Source organism: Carassius carassius, chromosome 9, assembly GCF_963082965.1.
Source record: "Carassius carassius chromosome 9, fCarCar2.1, whole genome shotgun sequence".
Taxonomy (NCBI): Eukaryota; Metazoa; Chordata; class Actinopteri; order Cypriniformes; family Cyprinidae; genus Carassius; species Carassius carassius.
In genome coordinates this window covers 17,146,511-17,168,482 of record NC_081763.1, presented here as the reverse complement: position 1 = coordinate 17,168,482, position 21,972 = coordinate 17,146,511, and the positions used below count along the sequence as shown (strand labels likewise).

General features: G+C 40.1%; 1 protein-coding gene and 1 long non-coding RNA gene across 2 annotated transcripts; one reads left to right on the top strand and one right to left on the bottom strand.

The window, feature by feature from the left end:
- Window positions 1–404: 404 nt before the first annotated feature.
- On the top strand, window positions 405–842 carry LOC132149102 (uncharacterized). The gene is made up of 2 exons (XR_009434998.1): window positions 405–547; window positions 625–842. It is a non-coding gene; the product is annotated as an uncharacterized LOC132149102 (long non-coding RNA).
- LOC132149101 (ras-related C3 botulinum toxin substrate 2) lies at window positions 650–21,701 on the bottom strand. Its single transcript, XM_059558044.1, has 7 exons — window positions 21,543–21,701; window positions 16,428–16,499; window positions 16,202–16,319; window positions 15,514–15,576; window positions 3,796–3,955; window positions 1,559–1,698; window positions 650–1,081 (listed from the first exon to the last, which is right to left on the bottom strand). Exons 1-6 carry the CDS (start codon window positions 21,575–21,577, stop codon window positions 1,568–1,570), a joined length of 579 nt encoding a protein of 192 aa, XP_059414027.1. The 5' UTR covers window positions 21,578–21,701; the 3' UTR covers window positions 650–1,081; window positions 1,559–1,567.
- Between the last annotated feature and the right edge of the window lie 271 nt (window positions 21,702–21,972).

The window sequence follows — 21,972 nt, the reverse complement described above, 5'->3', positions numbered from 1 at the left end:
TAGATTATAAAGTCCCTTTGTGTCATAAAAAAACTTGAGAAACGAAAAAAATATGAGAAACTATATATCTTATGATTATGTAAGAGGAGGCATGTGCGTTTTTTAACTTGTACATGGATTCTGTTATTCTTGTTTGCTTGATGGAAAGTAGAAACTGATAAGTAAACTTAAGTAAAATGGTAATTGTAACCATATTATTTGAATTTACTATCGTAATCATAAGCATAATGGTTTTTTAGCGTGAATATTTTTTCCACTTAGTTATTTTCTATTTATTTACCTATTATGACTCATGAATTGGATGTCTTGCACATTCACTGGAAATAGCTTACTTCAGCGAAGAAATATGTTGAATAAAGTCACAATTTGAGATGATTGCATCTGCTTTTTACTCATTTTAGCAAATTCTTGCGCTGACTTTAGCATGCCACACATGGCAAAAACAGACTCAGAACCTAAACTCTGCAGTTTGAAAAAGACCTGACACTGCTTTACTTCTTAACTTCTTAACCTACGAGATCTAGAGGGTGCCACATCAAGACTTGCTGTAAATGGCAAAACTTTGATGTGAGCTCACGACAGTCCGACAGAAGTCAATGTTTGACGTGTTGTTTTGTCACAAAGTCAAAAAACAAAACAAAAAAACAACTGTCTGGAAACAAGTTTATTTTTGCCATTGTTGCCTAAAATAGCTATATAAGTATTCCGTGGATGTGATTCATAGGTCAAAAAAATCCCTCTGAGTTCAACTCTGAGTAGCAAGTACTTGTGCTTTTTTTGATTTTGGGCCCAGAAATGAAGATCACTTGTATTATACTGTCTTAAGAAGACAATGCACAACAGCGTACCAAACAAAAATACTCCAACTCAACCAGTCACAATATAACACAATACATCAGTTAAAACATGATTAAATATTTTCTCAACAACAATATTATTTCATTGTCATCAGTTGTGACATATTCAAGAATTATATTCAGTTAAAAAGAGAAGAAAGGCTTTCTTAATGTAAATGCATCCCTTGTTGGTTTGTGGGAGAAAACCAGTGGGTTTCTCTGGTACCTGGTGTACAGTGAAGAATCTGGAAACAGAAAGAACAAAAGGTCAGTGGATGTTCTACTTTTTGCATCTCCTCACATCCTCTTTTTAAAGAATAGCCTTTGACATGAATCAGAATTACTGTCTTTAACATCCACCTGGAGCGTTTTTGTAAGTCGCAACTACTGCAAAGCAGCAATAGAAAAAAAGCTGTTCGCTGTAATTGATTGGCATCTCAAATCTTACATTTACATTTATTCATTTAGCTGACGCTTTTATCCAAAGCCACTTACAATTGCTATAAATGTCAGAGGTCGCATGCCTCTGGAGCAACTAGGGATTAAGTGTCTTGCTCAGGGACACACTGGTGTCTTACAGTGGATTCGAACCCGGGTCTCTCACACCAAAGGCATGTGCCTTATCCACTGCGCCAACACCACCCTGACAATCTTATGCATGCACTTCTCCCTCTCTGACTTACGTCTTGACAGAAAAAAAACAACACACATATAAAATGTACCATGTATCCTTAGAGCAGTACACAGCCCTTCTTCTTGACCTTGGTGGGCTGTGGGCAGAGAACAGCACGAATGGCCTCATCGAACACTGTCTTTAGACCTCTCTGTGTCAGAGCAGAGCACTCCAGGTATTTTACTGCATCTGTACACACACACACAGATCAGGTTTGTTAATAACACCTCCTTTCTCTCTATATATATATTATAAACATAGTTTGTATGCATACTGAAGCATCTCTGATCCACTCTGAGTGGGATACTTGCAATGCAAGTGGATGGGAATCATGGCTAAAACATACATAAAAAAAAAAAAATTAAATCCTGTGGCTTGTGATGATACATTGATGTATGACACAAAACGATCAGTCTGTGCAAGAAACTGAACAGAATTTATATAGTTTTTAACCTCTGATGCACTGCAATGCCTGAACTGTATGAGCGCCTACTCAAAACTCTAGGTGTTTCTCAATGTCAAGGATACTTGCTTGGCAGGACTGGTCCTTCCAAGTCACTTCCTTCAGAGGCTAGGCGAGACTCCTCTTTAGCATTCGGAGAACAAGTAAATGGAACAGGCTATCAAGTGCACATAATTGCATCAGTGAAAAGGTCCGTTTGAATAACACTGTGAATGGTATCGTTAAATTATTATGGACAACTTAATTAGTTATTTATAAAAGAAATGCCGATGACGCAACCAGGCTAACAATTGTTAAATGACAGGTCCGGTTCAGTTAGCCATTTGTATTTGTATAATTTACAGCATCAATATGGTAGTAATTTGTACTGCATTTAAACGTTAAACTTTACTTATGTTTACTACAGTTATAACAAATGTTTGGTAACGTAAATAAAAACCGTTAATGCGCCGACTCCGATAACGTTCGACATTTTTGAATTTTTGAACAAGATAGCAAAGCTGCGCACATAGGATTGTGGGTGATTTGAGAGCGCGAAGGATACACATATGCATCCTTTCCTGTGTATGGGATATTTTTCGAATGAAGGACCCAGTCCTTGGTTGAAATTCCGAGGATCCTCAACATTGGAACAGTCCTTCAACGGATGTCGATGACGTAGCATCTTCGAAATTCTGGCTTCCGAGGATCCTTCCTTGACATTGAGAAAGCCTACAGCCTGCACATAAGGCTTCTTCTTCTTGATTTACACTGGATCACATACTCATAAGTGCATTACTGCCACCTATCTGTTCAGTTTCTTGCACAGACCGATCGTTTTGTGTCTTTACACATCCATGTATCATCATGAGCCGTAGGGTTTAATAAGGTTTTGTATGTGTATGTTTTTTTTTGTTTAGTTTTTTTTAATATGTTTTAGCCATGATTCCCATTCACATCCATTATAAGACTGACAGACTTCAACGGTCTGAGTTAAAAATCTCTGTTTGTGGTCTACTGAAGAAACAAAGTAACCTACATCTTGGATGCTCTGGGGGTAAGCAGATAAACATCAAATTTTCATTTTTGGGTGAACTATCCCTTTAAGCCTTATTCTTTCTTTCTATGAACAGATTTCCAACACAAATGTTGCAGCTAGTTAAAAAAGTGGAAAACAAATAATTTTTGGTTGTTGTTGGCTTATTTCAGAAATATATAACTCAAGTACAGAACTGTTCAAAACTGAAAGGTTAGTATTGTTGAATGCTATTGGAAATCTCTTATGCTCATGAAGGCTGTATTTATTTGATCAAAAATACAGTAAAAACAGTAATACTGTTAAAAATAATTACAATTTGAAATAACTTATCTATTTTAATATATTTTAAAAACAGTATTTTCAGCAAACATTACTCTCTTTAGTCTTTAGTGTCACATGATTCACATTTTAATATGCTGATTTGGGGCTCAATAAATATTTCTTATTATTATTAATTATCAATGTTGAAAATGCTGCTTAATATTTTTGTGGAGATAATTTTTCATGATTCTTTGATGAATAGAAAGTTCAGAAGAACATGTATTAAAAAAAAAAAAAAAAAAAAAAAAAAAAAAAATATATATATATATATATATATATATATATACATATATATATATATATATATATATATATAATATAAACATTACAAATGTGTTTACTGTCACTATGATACATTTAATGCATCCTTGGTGAATGAAAGTATTAATTTCTAAAAAACAACAAAAAAATCTTGATGCCAAACTTTTGAACTGTACTGTCATCCACTGATCTAAAATGGACAAATCCACCTCTGCCACCTTACCTATTTCTTTGGCCAATGCGAGACCCTGTGGGTAAGTGATTGGTGCCAGTTTTTTCTCCTTCAGCTTCTCAATGGTCTCCTTCTCATCTCTCAAATCGAGCTTGGTGCCAACCAGAATAATTGGAGTGGAAGGGCAGTGGTGCCTCACCTCTGGGTACCACTAGAGGGAGCAGAGGAGCATGTCAAAACAGTTACAGGGCTAGTTGACACATTAACAGTAGTAGTTACTAGGGGTTGCAGGAGTACTGATTTCTACTAGTCGATTTTTTAATTAAAAAAATACTCGAGTTACTCGACTTCTCGTGGTTCATGCTACTGTAAATGAAAAGACATTTAATAGATTTTTTTTATTCTCAATAAACGCTTATTAATTCATAGCCTTATGCAACAATTACATATATAAATTGTCAAAACTATTATGACATTACATATTTACATTTTCATGTAACAGCCAGTATTTGTATTTGTGTCTGTAACAATCACAACATTTTTTTGTGTATCTACATTCAGATACAACGTCATGCAGTACTTGATAAGCCCATATTTTTTTCATAGTTATCACTGAACAAGTATGCCATGTTAAACTAAAATAATGATTAATTTCTAAAATAATATTTATCATGCAAGCAGAGAGATGTTATGACAAATGTTTAGTGATCATTTGAACATGACTGAATCAATTCAATGCACACATTTTCATTACATTAACTCTTTAAGCAAGTTTTAATGTTTAGTGAACTTCACTAAACAAATGTGTGTGTGCCGCGCAAACCAGCAAAAGATAAAGATGCAAACATGTAGGACAAGTAGAAAATTTATCTGTATTTAAGTTGATTATTAGCCTGTTAGAGAACTGTTTTTTAAGAGACTGACGCACAGCGCGGCTGTTTAATTTGTGAGCGTGCTGTGCTTAATCCATTCATTTGTATCATATCGTAGCCTAAGCTTTAAAGCATTGCCTTTTAAATATATACAATACAACGTGTATGATGTATTATTATAGGTGATTATCTGATTTCTGAGAGATGCACGGAGAGACAACAGCAAAGTTGTGTTTGATTTGCGCTCTTTTCACTCATAAAGTTTACATTGATTTACTTCACACTCATGACTTTAGAGGTGTGTTGTATAATATTGCGCTGATCCCCTGGCTCACCTGTTACTAGCAAACACCGGACTGTGCCAGCTTCAGCCGAGTATTCAGGCAGAATTATTCCTTGTCTGTTATTCATTTTTGAAGCCATTATCCGTGCCATTCGGAATAAGATATTCGTCTTCAGACACACCCCTATTTACATATTTTAATTTTACATGCAACATAGATAAGGTCATAGAAAGTAACAGCTACACGCAATATTGTAATCCTAAAATTCACGTCGTACTTGCAAACTCTTTGTACGCATTATTTTTAATGCATGCTCGAGTAGTCGATTGTTTCCAACAGCGCCAACTAGTGGTTGAAGTAGTCGATCACTCGACTACTCGACTATTCTATAAAAGCCCTTGTAGTTACTGTAATTTAAGTTACTGTAACAAACTTAGTTACTATAATAATATTATTTTTACAGTAACTAACCGTGTAAATAATTTAAGTTTCATTTTATTAAAGTTTAATTAAGTATTAAATTTAATAACTTTACCGATGTCCCTGCTATGTTTCTGGACCTTGATCGTGGTAGTAACCTTGCTGTCTATGGGAGGGTCAGAGAGAACTGTCAAATTCCATCAAAAATATCTTCATTTGTGTTCCGAAGATGAACTGGAGGTCTTACGGGTTTGGAACAACATGAGGGTGAGTAATTAATGACAGAATTTTCATTATCAGTCCATCTCTAGATTCTGTGGTATTTTTCTTTGTCTGTCTATTGTCAAATACATGGGCTACAAAGTTGTTCATCTGCATAAAGTTGAGCTTTCACTCCTTGCTACTTTCCACTACCAATCTCTACGCAAGTCTGTTCTTCAGTTCCAATGCACATTACAATACACTCTAAATCAGGGGTCACCAATCTCGGTCCTGGAGGACCGCTGTCCTTCAGAGTTTAGCTCCAACACCAATTAAACACACCTGAACCAGATAATCAAGATCTCACTAGGCATACTGACTTTCAAACAGGGGTGTTGGAGCTGGTTGGAGCTAAACTCTGCAGGACATCTGCCCTCCAGGACCGAGATTGGTGACCACTGCTCTAAATGGACATGTTCAGTTTGATCCACTTTTTGCCTGTCATTTTGTGCCAAGGCCTTTTTATTGAAAAGATTGTCTTCAGAAAATCACTGACTGAATCATTGGTTAATGCTCAGTACATAAGCAATGTCAGTGGTATCTCAGAAAGTGTGCAGACTATGTGAAAAATGCAGCAAAAACCATTTCTAACTTGGTCACTGCAAAGCAGATGAAAAGGCTTTATGAACATTGATGATGCACTTCTCAAGGCCTGGCCTCTGAATGTTGTCTTTTAATCTGACATGCACAACACCATAGATTTCTTGCACAAAACAACCCATGCAGTCATGTTGAGCAGACCTTGAGTGGTCAGTAGGTGTTCTTGTCATGCCAACAGACACACGTTTTAAATCGGCGAACACAGTCTAAAATACCAAAGCAGTTATCCATTTATAAGTTAATATTGTAGATGCTGTTACTCCCATGTTTTGATCTCTGAAGTCAAAGAAATCTGAACCAATTTAGCACTATGTAGCAGATGATAACAAAAAAAAAAACTGACTCTGCACTGCAAGCTAAACTGCAAACAATTTCACTTAAAAAAGAGCAGTAAACAAACATTTCCTTCTATGACTCAGATTCTAAATTGAGCACTAACCTACATCCATTTCCTTTTCAGATCCTCAGAGGCTCGATTATTAGGGCTTTTCTATGCAACTTAAAGGTGTCTTGGTTTCTTCTCTTCAAGCTTTTTAATAAGAGACTTCAAATGGGTTTAAAAACACAAAACGGTGGCCTTCGTTATAAATCGGCACATCTGCAGTGGCATTTATGATTGGCAGGTGGGTGGGTAGCTACTCAGCTTTCTAAGCCCCACTTTCTAATCCAGTCAAAGCGAACGATTATTGCAGCAATACATTTTCAAGTACTATCAGCTCACATCAGTAATGAGAAATGATCTCTTCACACTTAACATCTACAGTACATGACAGGTGATTGCTGCCGAATAGATGTGAAAGAACAGGCCATGTGAAGTCTTACGACCCCCAGTGCATCTACTGTATGCGCTTTCCTCCAAACTTTAAATAGATTTTAATTTGTCTCCTCAACCTTGCACAATCTATCAAGACTACATTTGCATATGGCCAGTGTTACCATGGTTACTACTCAGGAATATACTGTAGAAATAATAAAGGGAACGACCGGGAGGCTAGAAAAAGAAAAGCCTGGAAGAAGCTTCTGAAGGTCTTTGATTGGGAGTGAAAGCAAAAAGCATTAAGGAACCGGCAAGATGAGATTGCCATTGTTTGAACTTAATAAGAATTCAAAGGGCTTTTTGCGTGCTTGTTTATGCAAACGCAGATTTTAAGCAATGTAAATTGGACCAGATTAAGCCTCGAGTGGTTCTGGAATTATTGATATCACAAACAATTTGCTTTCCGTTCCATCTCAGGCACCTTAGACATGCTGCAGAGGCCTTGATAAGGTCTGGCATATGAACAACAACAACTCAGCAGAAAATAATCTTTCTTCCTCTTTGCTCGTTCATTTAAACTTTATTAATGAAAAGAAATCTAGAACAGTACAATATTACAAACCTATCTTTCTATTTGATCATCATGATTCCTTTTATCCAAGTCAATCTCTTTTAGGTTTTTGTCAATTCTCTTTGTACGTTCGCTTCTGCAGTGCTGTTCTAGTGCTCTCACTAATGCTATATTTATTTATTTATTTTTTTACCAAGCTCGATTCAGCCAATATTCACAATACAAAGATCACCCAGTATAGGTAACACTTTGAACAATGGATGTTAAAACTGTAGTAAAAACTGGTTAGTTAATGCAAAAGCCAAAGAACAACAATGAACAACACTCTTACAGCATTTCTTCGTCAATTTCTATAGACGGTTTCATCGGACGCACGCGCCTGGACCTAAGTTAACTTCCGGTCTGTGTTGTGTATATCGGTCTGGCTGCAGTGCCTTCTACAAACGCAGTTAAAGTCAAGGTGATGAGTAGAATGAAGTTGGGGTCAGGTGGTTGTGCTGCGGGATGTGTTTCCCATACATTTATTTATTTTTGGAGACTCGCCACAATTTTAAAACTGATCGATTTTCAAAAAGGCTTCGTTGAATAAGCATGAGTAACGTTACGTAATGCACGTTTAATAATAATTCCATACATTTATATGTTTAAATATCAAAACGAGGCACAGGTGTTTTTATATCACTGTATTTCTGAAGGAAGACTTGCATGTGCCTGATAAAGCAGCGTGTGAGCATACCAGCTCTGCTTTGTTTACAGCTGTTACTGGGGAAACCTCTATTTCTCCCGCTTTATGTCTATGCTTTAAAACATCTCCTGCTGGCAAAGAATGAATCTGCATTTTCATTAAGTCCGCCTGACCCACGCGGCAAACATATTTTGTTTGTTATCAAAAAATATCTACTCTAGAGGTACTTGGCTGTTGTTATTGATTCTATTTGGAAGTCTACCGGAAGTTAAGTTAGGCCCACAAAAGCGCACATGCGCAGTAACGTTTGTTTATGTTGTTACCGTTGAAACCGTCTATATACTAATACATTTTTTACATTTAAGTTTTATAAAATAATATGTTAATCTATTTTGTTTTATATATTAAAAAAACACAATTTAACAATGAACAATAATGTATTTATAAATTAGCATTAATATACATTAAAAATGCTGAAAAATTGTTTGTTAATTCATTATAATGCATTAACTAATGTTAACTTATTGTAAAGTTTTATATTTTAAATAAGCATGCATATTAATACGTGTGCAAATCTTTACAACTTTTACCCCCTGCAGAACACAAAGGGACATATTTTTAACAATGAACAACACACGACCCTACAACCTTTCATTTAATTGAAAAAATATAGAAACCATATTTGTTTTCAAAATGTTCTTTTATCTTTTACAGAACAAAGTCATAAACGTTTGGAACGTCATGCTGGTGTGAAATTCATGACAGAACTTTTTACTATGCCTTTAAGTTTAAGATAATTTTCTTCAGTCAAACTACACTTTGAAGTAAACACAGATCCTGCGATCAATAAACCTTTCCAACAGAGAATGATGTCTATGTTTATCGCAACAATACTCTGATTGAATGGAGAGAACAGGATGTTTAAAAAAAACAAAAAACTTTTAGCTTTCTAAAGAGAACATGTCCCTGACATTAAATACTTTGTCAGGGACATGTTCTCTTTAGAAACAATTATATATATATATATATATATATATATATATATATATATATATATATATATATATATATATATATATATATATATATATATATATATATACACTTATATAAGCCACTGCTGATCCACAGCATGCCAGTGTCCCAGGCAAGACTTTCTTGGTTAATCAATGCCATCAAAGCTGATTAAACAGGTAAGAAATGTGTTGTTTATTCTGGTTTAGCAGCTAGACTTTTTTCAGCAGGATAATCTACATTGCTTTGTTAGAATCCTTATGGCTTAAGGGAGTAAAGAGCAAGTACAGTAGTAATACAAGATATCATCCCAGAATCACAATCCAGTGTCAAAGTTGACCTAACCATCCTTCCTGAGCCTTTCTACATCACCTGAACCCTTGACGACAATACAATCACTTTTTGCCCCTAGGACACTGGATCTCTACACACTTAGCAGTGAACCATCATTTTGATTTATAAAACAGTTTTCCCTTTTGGGATCACTCTTGAAAACGCTCTCTGTCAGGCTGAAATAGAGGCAGGTAAACACGCTAACTGTAGCAGGACACTAAGTGGTGTGTATCTGTCAGACATCTACAGTTACATTATTGGAGAACACATCAAGGACAGCCGAGCTGCTAGCACTGTTATTATACTCCCTTCGCTTGGGTTTGTGAGTGTGAGGTAGATAAATAACTTACTAAATAGAGTCTCTAGTGAATTAACCTTTTGGCTGGCTTAAAAACATACAGGTAAAGATGATGCTGTGTGTGATAAATGCATCCTGAGCACCAACCACTTTCTTTTTCAAAACAGCTGAATACCACTGATGGAACTAAGCGTCTCAGGTTACGAATGTAACCATGGTTCCCTGAGAGGGAACGAGACACTGCGTCCTCTGAGGGGACACTATGGGGAACACCTCGTCGTGACCCGTGTCTGAAGCATACTTTGAAAAACGCCAACGTGTTGGCCGGCGACAGCCTCTGACGTCACTACCAGCGCGACTATAAATACGCGCCCGTAGGACCCGTCAATATCTTCTTCGTGAAGCTTGCGTCCGAAGCATGGCAGGGAGCTAGAGGACGCAGTGTCTCGTTCCCTCTCAGGGAACCATGGTTACATTCGTAACCTGAGACGTTCCCTTTCAAGGGAACTTCGAACTGCGTCCTCTGAGGGGACACTATGGGGAACAGTATACCCACGCCGCGATGCTGAGGGGAGTGCAGACCAGAATCATGGCAAACACTAAGTACCAACTCTACCGCTTTTCTCTTCACCGGGAGTCGCCCCTGGGACGGTCTGACGGCTGCCTTATGACATTATCCCTTACGGCCAAAGGCCTAAGCTACATACCCAACTTATCCTGTAGGGCCCTGGCCCGGGGTAGAGCTAAAGGCATGGAATCACAGAGATTCCTTTAAAGGGATACGGCTAAAAGCCTGGCACTTTCCTCTACCAAGTCTTTGCCTGTCACACAGGGGGCTACTGCTAGCTTTCGCAAAAACCTGCCGAAAGGGCTGTCCCCACAGCACTCTAGTAGCGGCGCCCTGTTCTAGATAGGTATCCGAGGATACCTAGGTGGAGTGGTGCCCAAGATGAACGGGGCTTAAACCAACTCAAGAAAGGGCACGAAGCAGCAGCGCGAAGCCCTTACCATCTAGGGATTTTAGAAAGAACGCAGAGACTAGCGTGCGAACTTACCACAATGTGGATTTTAGAAAGTGCGCAAAGACTCCCGTGCACACTTACCATAACATGGATTTAAAATACTGTTCTAAGGAGGGGTTCTCGTGGGACTCTGTCAGAGCAGCTCGTAGAAGAATGGCCCGGGAGCAGAGCAATTGGAGGCCTCAGCCCCTGCCTCAGCAGGATGCCTGCTCTCACAGAGCGTCTCAAACAGTATGTGGTACTGGAGCGCTCTGAAGAACCGGGAATCAGTCTCCCAAGAGAGGAAGACTCCGAGCTCCGAGCAGCATGCTCATAGGTGACCCTTTCAGAAAAGGGGAGCGCTGCTGAACTACCCGAGAATTGCCCACACAGCCCCCCCAAGTTCAGGGGGCTTGGGGTGTACAATAAGTACACACCGGTTGGATGAAGCCCAAGGAACACCGGGGCGAATCATCCCGAGAAAGGGAACGAAGCGGAGCGCGTAACCCTTACCATACAGGATTTTAGAAAGTGCGCAGAGTCTTGCGTGCACACTTACCACTTTACGTGAATTTTAGACAGTGCGCAAAGTGTTAACGTGCACACTGACCACCATGTGGATTTGAGAAAGTACACAGGCAAGCGTGTGTACTGAAAGGTTACCTGACAACCACAGTATGTGGGAGCTCACATTCAGAGAGGCCTGTGAAGCCTGCTACCTGATAACCACAAAATGTGGGAGTTCACCTACAGAGAGGCCTAGAGAGGCCTACTATCTGTTACCAGATAACCACCTCAGTGGAAACTGAAAGCAATATGGAACTCGACTCCAGGGAGGCCTGGTGAGGCCTACTACCTGACAACCACAAATCGCGGGAGCTCGCTTTTTAGGAAACGCACAGTATGTGGGAGCTAAATCTCCAGGGAGGCCTGGTGAGGCCTACTACCTGGCAACCACAGTATGTGGGAGCTCACCATCAGGGAGGCCTGATGAAGCCTACCACCTGACAACCACAATATGTGGGAGTCCACCCAGCCCCTCATGTTAAGGGAAGCGATGCTTGAGGTGTATAACAAATACACACTGGTTGGATGAAGCCTAAGGAACACCGGGGCGAATCATCCCAAGAAAGGGAACGAAGCGGAGCGCGTAACCCTTACCATACAGGATTTTAGAAAGTGCGCAGAGTCTTGCGTGCACACTTACCACTTTACGTGGATTTCAGAAAGTGCGCAGAGTCTTGCGTGCACACTTACCACTTTACGTGGATTTCAGACAGTGCACAAAGCGTTAACGTGCACACTGACCACCATGTGGATTTGAGAAAGTACACAGGCAAGCGTGTGTACTGAAAGGTTACCTGACAACCACAGTATGTGGGAGCTCACATTCAGAGAGGCCTGTGAAGCCTGCTACCTGATAACCACAATATGTGGGAGTTCACCTACAGAGAGGCCTAGAGAGGCCTACTATCTGTTACCAGATAACCACCTCAGTGGAAACTGAAAGCAATATGGAACTCAACTCCAGGGAGGCCTGGTGAGGCCTACTATCTGAAAACCACAATATGCTATTTAGTGGAGACGCACCGTATGTGGGAGCCAAATCTCCAGGGAGGCCTGGTGAGGCCTACTACCTGGCAACCACAGTATGTGGGAGCTCACCATCAGGGAGGCCTGATGAAGCATACCACCTGATAACCACAATATGTGGGAGTCCACCCAGCCCCTCATGTTAAGGGAAGCGATGCTTGAGGTGTATAACAAATACACACTGGTTGAATGAAGCCCATGGAACCCCGGGCTAATCATCACAAGAAAGGGAACGAAGCGAAGCGCGTAACCCCTACCATACAGGATTTTAGAAAGTGCGCAAAGTCATGCGTGCACACTTACCACTTTATGTGGATTTCAGAAAGTGCGCAGAGTCTTGCGTGCACACTTACCACTTTACGTGGATTTCAGACAGTGCGCAAAGCGTTAACGTGCACACTGACCACTATGTGGCTTTGAGAAAGTACACAGGCAAGCGTGTGTACAGAGAGGTTCCCAAGCATCGCAGAGGCGCTGGATCGCACGGGAGCGGTGAGCTCCAACCCTCTTTTCTAGGCGAGGGGAGCATCACCTGAGGCAGTAAATACAGAGCTTCTTGCCGTAACCACCACCTCCCCGGATGCGCCAGGCGGCCCCTCAGGGTGACCTGGCCGGACATCTATGGAATTCCCTGCAGTGCTGTGCCAATTCTTTGGCCACCTAGCTACTGTAAAGGAAACTCACAGAGATTGTTAGTAGACATATAACCACCAGCAACATAACGTCCATAAACAGGTAGAGCAAGGGTTACCTACTCACCCACCCTCCTGTACTGGAGTCCCGCTGCGGGGCGCCCCCTTCTGGTCCGGACCGTCAGTAAGGCGGTTGCTATGAACATAGAACCAACCAAAACATCATAGGTCCAGAAAGGAGACTGTTATGTGAGAGACCGTCCACCTAACCTCGATCAGGTGGAAAGCTGGTGGCTACAGGGGAATTAGGCAGGGGAGGACAAAAAACAGAGGTTAAAAACATCCGGAGCTACTAGGTCATCCTACCGCTCTGACCCGGGCGAGGACGCTGCCTCGTCCGAATCACGTCCCTCAGACCCTGCTTACCGCTCCGTGACCCGCGGTTCCTCTTGCCCCTGCCCTTAGGCGGGGGAGGAGCGCGAGCCGCAACACTAGCCTTCTGCGCCCTTCTACGACCCTCAGATCGAGATGGGCCAGGACCCCTGAGTTGCTCGGGCTCGGACCTGGACCTTCGTGGAATGAAGGATTTAAAGGCCGCTGAGCGCGCCCTTGCCTCCCTGAACTTCCCGACCACCATCTCGACGGAGGTACCAAAAAGCTCAGAAGGCGAGACCGGAGCATCGAGAAGAAACCCCCTTTCTTCCTTCCCGATGTCAGCCAGGTTCACCCACAGATGTCTCTCCGTCACCACCATGGCCGCCATAGACCTGCCCATGGCGGAGGCGGCCTGCTGGGTAGCTCGGAGAGAGAGGTCTGTGGTGCGGCGCAGCTCGGCTACCTGGTCAGGTGAAAGGCCCTCACCTGTATCCAGGTCCTTCAGCAGGTCAGCCTGGTAGGCCTGGAGCACCGCCATCGTGTGCAGTGAAGCCACAGCCTGACCGGCTGCCGCGTATGACCTGCCATTTAAGCGGGATGTATCTTGGAGGGGCTTAGATGGCAAAGCGGGAGATTTAAGAGAGGATGTTTGCCCCACAGAGAGATAGCAAGCCAGCGTCTCTTCTACAGGGGGCATCCTCTCATAGCCGTTCTCATGCAAGCCCTCGATATTAGCATAGCTCGTATGCTGAAACCGGTGGATGCGAGAGGAAAACGGCCTCTTCCATTCCTTTTCGACTTCTGCATGTAAGTCAGGCAAGAATGGAAGGCTCACCTGGGCTGGAGGGCTATGGTCAGACAAGTACCGCTCAGCGAGGCGACCTCGTGGCGCCACCTTGCTGGCACGCTTCCATGGCAAATCTAATTTTGCCGTGGCGCGATCCATAACCTCTAACAGCTCCTCATACGCGGGACAGGAGGATTGAGAAGGCTCAGCCTCAGCTTCTTCACCACTCTCAGACATCTCCTGCTCTTCCTGGGTAGAACCCAGCAGAGCACTAACTTCAGTGTCAGAATGGGTTAATGATACCACATCTGCCTCCCGAAGTTCGCTCTCGTTCGCCGCCGGAGAGTGTGAAAAGGAAGGTCCCTCTCTACACCCCTCAGCGAGATCCATTTGTGATCCCCACGAGCTCATTCTCCTCCGTGCCTTGGCAACGGCGGGACCTGAGCCGCGGGATCCAGATGGCTGTCCCTCTTTCCTCGAAAAGAGAGACAAACGAGAGTGGAGCTTTCTCAGAGAGAAACGCTCGCAGTGCACGCAGACCGCCCCCTCAAGTACATCGCACGCGTGCTCTTCGCCCAAACAAGAGACGCAAAGAGTGTACGTGTCATCGGGTGTCAGATAACGCTGACACGGATGCACACACTGTCTAAACGCCTTGCTAGTGGAAGCCATGATGAAAACAGTAATAGATCGCTCTTACCGTTTTGGTCGTTTCTCAGATGCACGCTTCAAACAAAACAGTCAACTGAAGACGAAGAAGATCTTGACGGGTCCTACGGGCGCGTATTTATAGTCGCGCTGGTAGTGACGTCAGAGGCTGTCGCCGGCCAACACGTTGGCGTTTTTCAAAGTATGCTTCAGACACGGGTCACGACGAGGTGTTCCCCATAGTGTCCCCTCAGAGGACGCAGTTCGAAGTTCCCTTGAAAGGGAACCTTCATTTGTGAATGTCTGAATGTTTTTTTTTTATAGCAGCTGACGTCGACATCACTTTATCTCCATATGAATATGGTTGTTGCACCCAATGAAGGTTTGTAATTAATGTCAGCAAATGCATAGCGGATTAATGCATCTAGTGGCATCTAGTGTCCAGTCCAATGCAGAGCATGTGTTTATGGGCATGGAGGTATGTGCATGTGGGAATGTTATTATTAAGCATGCAAAGAATGGCAGCGGGTGACTGTGCATGTGGATGTTATTGATTGCTGCTAATTATTAATTGCATGCTGGTGTGACTGTGCTTGTATTCCGTTAAGACCCAGACTAAACCACCCGTAAGGACTCACCTTGGCTCTGACGTTTTCAAATGATGCTGGGCTCACCAGAGAGAAACAGATGAGAAACACATCCTGCAAAATACCATCAGAGGACATGACATTAGATGAATGAACTGAAGAAATATTACTGTTTAAAAGTTTGTGGTCAGATATATACATATATATTTAAGAAATTAATACTTTTTTGAGCAAGGAAGCATTTAAATTGACTACAAGTGACAGTTAAGACATTTACAATGCTACAAAATATTTCAAATAAATGCTGTTCTTTTGAACTTTCTATTCATTGATGTATCATGGTTGCCATGGTTCTTGAGCAGCAAATCAGCATATTGAAATGATTTCAGAAGGATCATGCGACACTGAAGACTGGAGTAATGATGCTGATAATTCAGTTTTACCACCACAGAAATAAATTACATTTTGAAAATATATTAAAATGGAAAAGTATAAATTGTATATATATATATATATATATATATATATATATAATTTTTTTTTTTTTTTTTTTTTTTACTATTTTCCTTTAATTTTGATGAAAAAATTTACTCTTGGTTAGCATAAGAGAGTTCTTTTAAAAATGTTTTACATTTTTACTGTACACAAAGTTTAAAATCTGTCACTGAAAAAAAAAGCAAAAACAGTGATGGATCACGGTTTGGGATGTGTCCCACTAAAAGTTTATGGTGGAGTGTACCGTCTGAGGGTAGGACAGTGGCCGCAGTCTGTCATAGTCTTCCTGTCCAGCTGTATCCCAAAGGCCCAGATTGACTGGTTTGCTATCCACCATAACATTTGCTGAGTAGTTATCAAACCTGAGGGAAAGTAGGAAAGTACCCAACCCACACAATCTCTCAATATTTGGACATGAATGTAAAGTTCAACATAAAAATACAAACGTTTCAAATTGTTGTGGTACTCACACTGTGGGAATGTACTCCCCAGGGAAAGCATTGGTAGTGTAGCTGATGAGAAGACAGGTCTTTCCCACAGCACTGAAAAATAAAAGAACAAAGAAGAAAAAAGACATTAAGTTATCCTTCAGATTGCTAAAAAACAAACAACATAATGTACTCTCGGTAAAACCCATGCTGCTAAAATTACTTCAAAGAATGCTAGGTATCTGTAACCATCTTCCAATGAGAAGAACAGGTGTAGGTTACTGTACTTCTATGGTGAATTCACACATTTGTTCTCGAACACAAAGCATATTATATATGGTCATATTTCAAGAACAAGGTATTGAATGTTTAAATCCTAACCACATACAGCAATAACCATATATGAAAGGTGAACTCAAAGCCGAGGCTCGGGTTCAAGCAGATGGCAACGTTGTCAAAACAATCCCCATTCACGTGGATCTGCAAAAAGGCTTGCTGTATTATGCATGCCAGATCCATAGTTTGGGATGTCACAGGTTTCACAAATTCACGTTTTCGTAGTTTACAGAGGAATGATAACAGTATCATTTCACAAAACTTGTGCTTTGAAACCTGTTTTCAAAAGTTAGCATTTTCAGTCCCATGCGTTTTGCAGTCCTGACGTAGAATAAGGGCGGCATAACAGGTTGAAAGTCTATTGTCTAGAGCTGCAATATAAGTGTGAAATACGTTTTTACTGTAAATGACATCTGTGATGACAATCGCAAAAAAAAAACAGCAAGCTAAAGACTTTCAAAGTTTTGTAGCATAAGGGCGGCATTAGCTATTGCCCAGATGATAATTATTTAATTTATGCATTTTTATCTTTTAGTAGCCTTCATTTCTGTTGCTCAACTATTTTTGTTATTTTTATTTCATTGTCTCATAAAATTCCTTGGTTTGCTTTTTACCATTCCTCAGCTCTCCTGATTTTAAACGGCCTCTTACTGATATATTTCACTCCTGTAATTCACTGTTTGTGCATCCCTTTTTACGGGTCATATTGTATTACCAACGGAACAGTGGAATTGTATATACTCAGAAATTCGTTTTACTCGAAAAAATTAAACAAAAAAACTGCTGTCACAATCAGATCCAGTGATAGTTACAACACATCCAGTGCTGAGACAGCAGACTGGAGAGCAACACAAACTACCTCAAAACAGTTGTGCATGCTTACATTTACTCAAAAAGAGATGACATTCAGTATGAAAACAGGTCACCCGAAGCAACAAATAGATAGATGGGCTGAAAGAAGAATGTATGAGTGTACACATTTCAGTAGAGCGCATGTTGATGCTTGCAGGCAGCGAGAGAGAGGAATGCTGGTATTCAGGAGCCTGTGGCTACGTTTCTCTCACATCAAGAAACACTGGAGCTACTCAAGGGCAAGGCCAAAATCACACACCTCATGCTACACCCGTTCAGTCACATCTGAAATATGTGCTTTCTTTATTACACTCACTGCTTGATTTCTCTCTCTTGCTCTCATTCGAATAAAAAAAAAATACACATTGAAAACATACATAGACACACTGTAATAACCACATGTCGTTTGAGTTATCCAAACTTGTGTGCACTTGAGTGAAAGGCTGGGCTCTGATGTATTGTGCACTATAAGCCATGATTCAACCGCAAAAACAGAAAAAGTCCACATGAAATCTCTGTAATCCACTTTGACAAGCCATGACGAAATAATGCAATATTAACAGAACCGAGTCTGTGAGTAGACCCACTGTGAAAAAAAAAGAAAATGCCTTCAGCACTAAGCATACACTGGAGGCAGTGTGCTGTAAACATAATTAGAAAACAGTGGGAGATCACTGTTAAGAGGTGCGCTCTGAAGCTCTTTGAAGTTTTGAATCAGATATAGATAGATACAGGGACAGAGATAGATTCAGAAAGAAAAAGGGCAAGAGAAAACTCAGTATGGGGCCTGGCATTGTCATGACAGGATGACAGGAAGTTGGGCGGTGTCAGCCAGGAAGAGAGACAGCAAGACTCTTTTTGAACTGTCTTTGAAAATGTGCCCTTGGCCGCTTCAACTTCTTCATGCTCTTTTTCTCTCTTTCATTAAACATGAGCAAAAAACAATGTGATAGCTATTCGTATGTAAATATTTTATTCTTGAGCTGATCGTATAAAACTGCAGGGCCTCGTGTTTTAGCAGTGCTGGTTTCTGCAGAAAGCAAGAGTTCATACAGAAACTGATACTCAGAAGATATTCATTTGTGTCAGGAACAGTATAAAATGTCCACCTGGAAGTCATGACAGTTCAGAGAACTCAGTGTGTAATAGCATCAGGGTTAAAAACGAAACAAAAAAGGAAGAAATAAATCAAAGCGCTACAGGATTAGTGTTGACACATGCATGAACAAATATGAACAAAAAAAAAAATACAATTGGGGGTCACATTTCACTGAATGGGAAAATTAATTGTTGAAGTACTGCCCTGACATACTGTGATTTGTTCACTCAGTTATCTGAAACTGATTTACAGTTGTAAAGTTCTAAACACATGATGCACCATTATGTGAATATTTTATATAACAGGACTGATTCTAAGACACACTGGATTTCCACTGTGCATGCAATATTTATTTAGAAACTGTGGGTTGTGATATGATGTCACACTATGACATCCTTCTCAAAGACGTACAATCATCATATAACAAATAATATTAAATACAAAATGTTAAAAATACAATCTACTCCACATTACTGCAGCTTTTACATTTAAGTACTTGTAATTCAGCTAAGGGGTCACACCGTGGTCCGTGACACATCGATCTTCTATCAGTCACACATCTTCACGTGACAGTTCACAGATCAGCATTCACCAAAATCTGGTACGCAGCAAATTCACACAAACTGCATTTCCAAAAGCTGCATTTGCATGCATATGAATGGAAGTCAGTGGATTCAAAAGTATGGTGTGACCATTTATGATGTACATAACCATTTAGTAAGTTTGAGTTCTAGAGGTTTTAATATTTATCAGTAGTTGAGCATGACTAGTAAAGAAGTGGAACACACACAAAATAGTGTAAGAATCTTCGCATAAATCCTTTCCATACAATGACAGCTCACAGTGACCACGGGCTGTCTATTAAAGCATTACTGTATATTACATTATACATTATAGATGTAAAGCATTCAGAAGGCATACCATAGATTTGTGTGAGGAATAAGTCAGATTGTAGTTGTTGTCTCTGATAATATTCACCTTTGTTCTCCAGTGTCATAACCAATGACAGCAAACCTAGCGTACTATTTATGTGGACTAAATTATTGTGGTTTTAAATTATGCTTTTTTTAGTCCTTGCTGCAGCTGGATAGGTTGTGGTCACGTTGTGAACTATTTAAAATTAAAAAAATATATTTTTAAATTTAATTAGTGGGTGAATGAGTAAATGATAAGAGAATTTATTTATTTATTGGTCAATTTGTTCTATCAATGTGTAAAGGGAGGTATATTCACCCCATTAATATTTGAGCAATATAAGGAACTTAAGAAGCTGGGTCACGGCATCAAATGCAAGAGGAAGTTAGCAGCTTCAAAATGGAGAAGTGTGCACAGGGTTTTAACAGGATATCCTCAAAGCGAAAGCATCTCTCCCCAGCTGCCAGTCGCCATGTTAGATGTTGCACTTAACTTTGCCAAAAAATAATGCATAAACAATGCATTTTGATACATGTCAATCATGAATTACATCATGTCACCACTTTAAACCTTCAGCCTTTGTCCCCTCTGCTTCCAGATCTGTAGTTTATCAGAATCACTTTTTCCAGTTCTGTCTCACTGCATTAAATAAAGCAGATGAGATAAAGTGATGTTGCAAATCAAAACCTTATATGCTCCTATCCAAATTTCCCCTCCCCTTCTGAAAAGCAGATTCAGACTCACATGTTTCAGAGCCATCGCATCCTCCATCTTGAATCATCACTGTCTGCAGGTCAGCATAGACTCTAGAAACACCTCAAAAGTTTGCTTGTGTTTATGGTTACAAACTTTAACAGAAAGCAAGCTAGTCTTGATATATTTGGGTCTAAAGCAATAAAGGACTAAATAATAAACCAGACTAAAAGATGCCATTTTGACTGCATGACTAGACTCTGTATGGCCGTACTGTCACAATGAAAGATACTTCTTGCACCGCTGTGATGCATCAATCATGGGAAACACGCTTTGTTCACTAGTAACAGGCAAAATTTTTACACCCTAATGAAGTGCCCAGTTGTCTAAGCCAATGTTTCCAAACTAATTTTTGACTTCTGTACCACAACAGGCCCATCAGTAAAGTTTAAATAACGGCTTCATCAACATCAGACCCAGAAATGAGTCTAAATACTAAATTATATATATATATATATATATATACAAATACTATTTATCTACTAAACAAGTGATTATTTTAATATATTAACAAAGCCAATACTAAATCCTTTCCTGGAAGTATATATTAATATCTGGTTTCACAACATACTCATCACGATTTTGTTGCTCACAGAATAAAACTACCTTCATAAGAATGTGACCCATGTGCAACTACTGTTTCCTTTTTTGATGAAAATCAGTTGACATGTATTATGTGTGGCACACTTCCTGCACACTGTCAGAGGAATTGTAAAAGCCAAGAGATGCTCTTCCTTCTGTGTATTAACTTGCTCATGAAAGTCTCTGTGACCCCCAATCTGTCAACTCAACACTGCACATCTCTTCTAGCCAAACACATCTGTAGTAGAAGTTAAATCACCTAACCTGTAGGTAGGGTATGTTATGTCCCAAAAGAGAAAGATATATGAAGAGAAATTGTATTCAGGCATGGCATTTTAGATATAGCAACCAACCTGCCCCTTAGGCTATAAAAACTAAAATACAAAGTATCTCACGTGACAAAGAGGAAATTAAAACTAACCAACAGACGAAGTAGATACAATTAAGCGCTTTTAAGAAATTAGCAGTGCGTTTGAAAACTGTATAACTGCTATAAATCCAGTTTCAAATGAATATTTAAAAATACACGAAAATATAACCCAATGTGTTACAAACACCTCTAACTGGAGAAAAAAAAACCTGATAAATAAATCAGTCTAAAGATTAAACTCTTCACTCACCCATCTCCGACCACCACACACTTTATTGCTTGCATTTTCTAATACTTTTGACAAACTTTGCCGGCTGCAGCTATAAAACAACTGTTAACGAACCAAGTTGTAATACAGGAAACAGATTTGCTTCTTCAGTCTCTCTCTCTCTCTCGCTCTCTCTAATCTCGCTCATGTGGTTGTGACAGTTTTAGACGTGTCTGTGTAGTGTCGATCTATATGAGGAAGTATTTACTTTTAAGTTGAAGACACGAACAGCGCGTTACATGCATTACAGTCCACAAGAGGGCAATGTCGAATCATCAGTGAGAGTGCACTTTTAAAGTAACCCTCAAAGAAAAAAAGTTTTGGCACTAAAGAACTCACTATGCTTTTGTCAAACTAATGTGCACTAACATGTAATGAAGTTTCCAGTCATATCAGTAACCGAATGTAAACC

Excerpts from the sequence above, each read along its gene's own strand:
- LOC132149101 (XM_059558044.1), bottom strand. The coding sequence starts at position 21,577 with ATGCAAGCAATAAAGTGTGTGGTGGTCGGAGATGG. Across the intron at positions 15,577-16,201 it reads CACTGTCCTACCCTCAGACG|GATGTGTTTCTCATCTGTTT; the intron begins GTACACTCCACC and ends GGTATTTTGCAG. Across the intron at positions 3,956-15,513 it reads TTGAAAACGTCAGAGCCAAG|TGGTACCCAGAGGTGAGGCA; the intron begins GTGAGTCCTTAC and ends TGCTCCCTCTAG.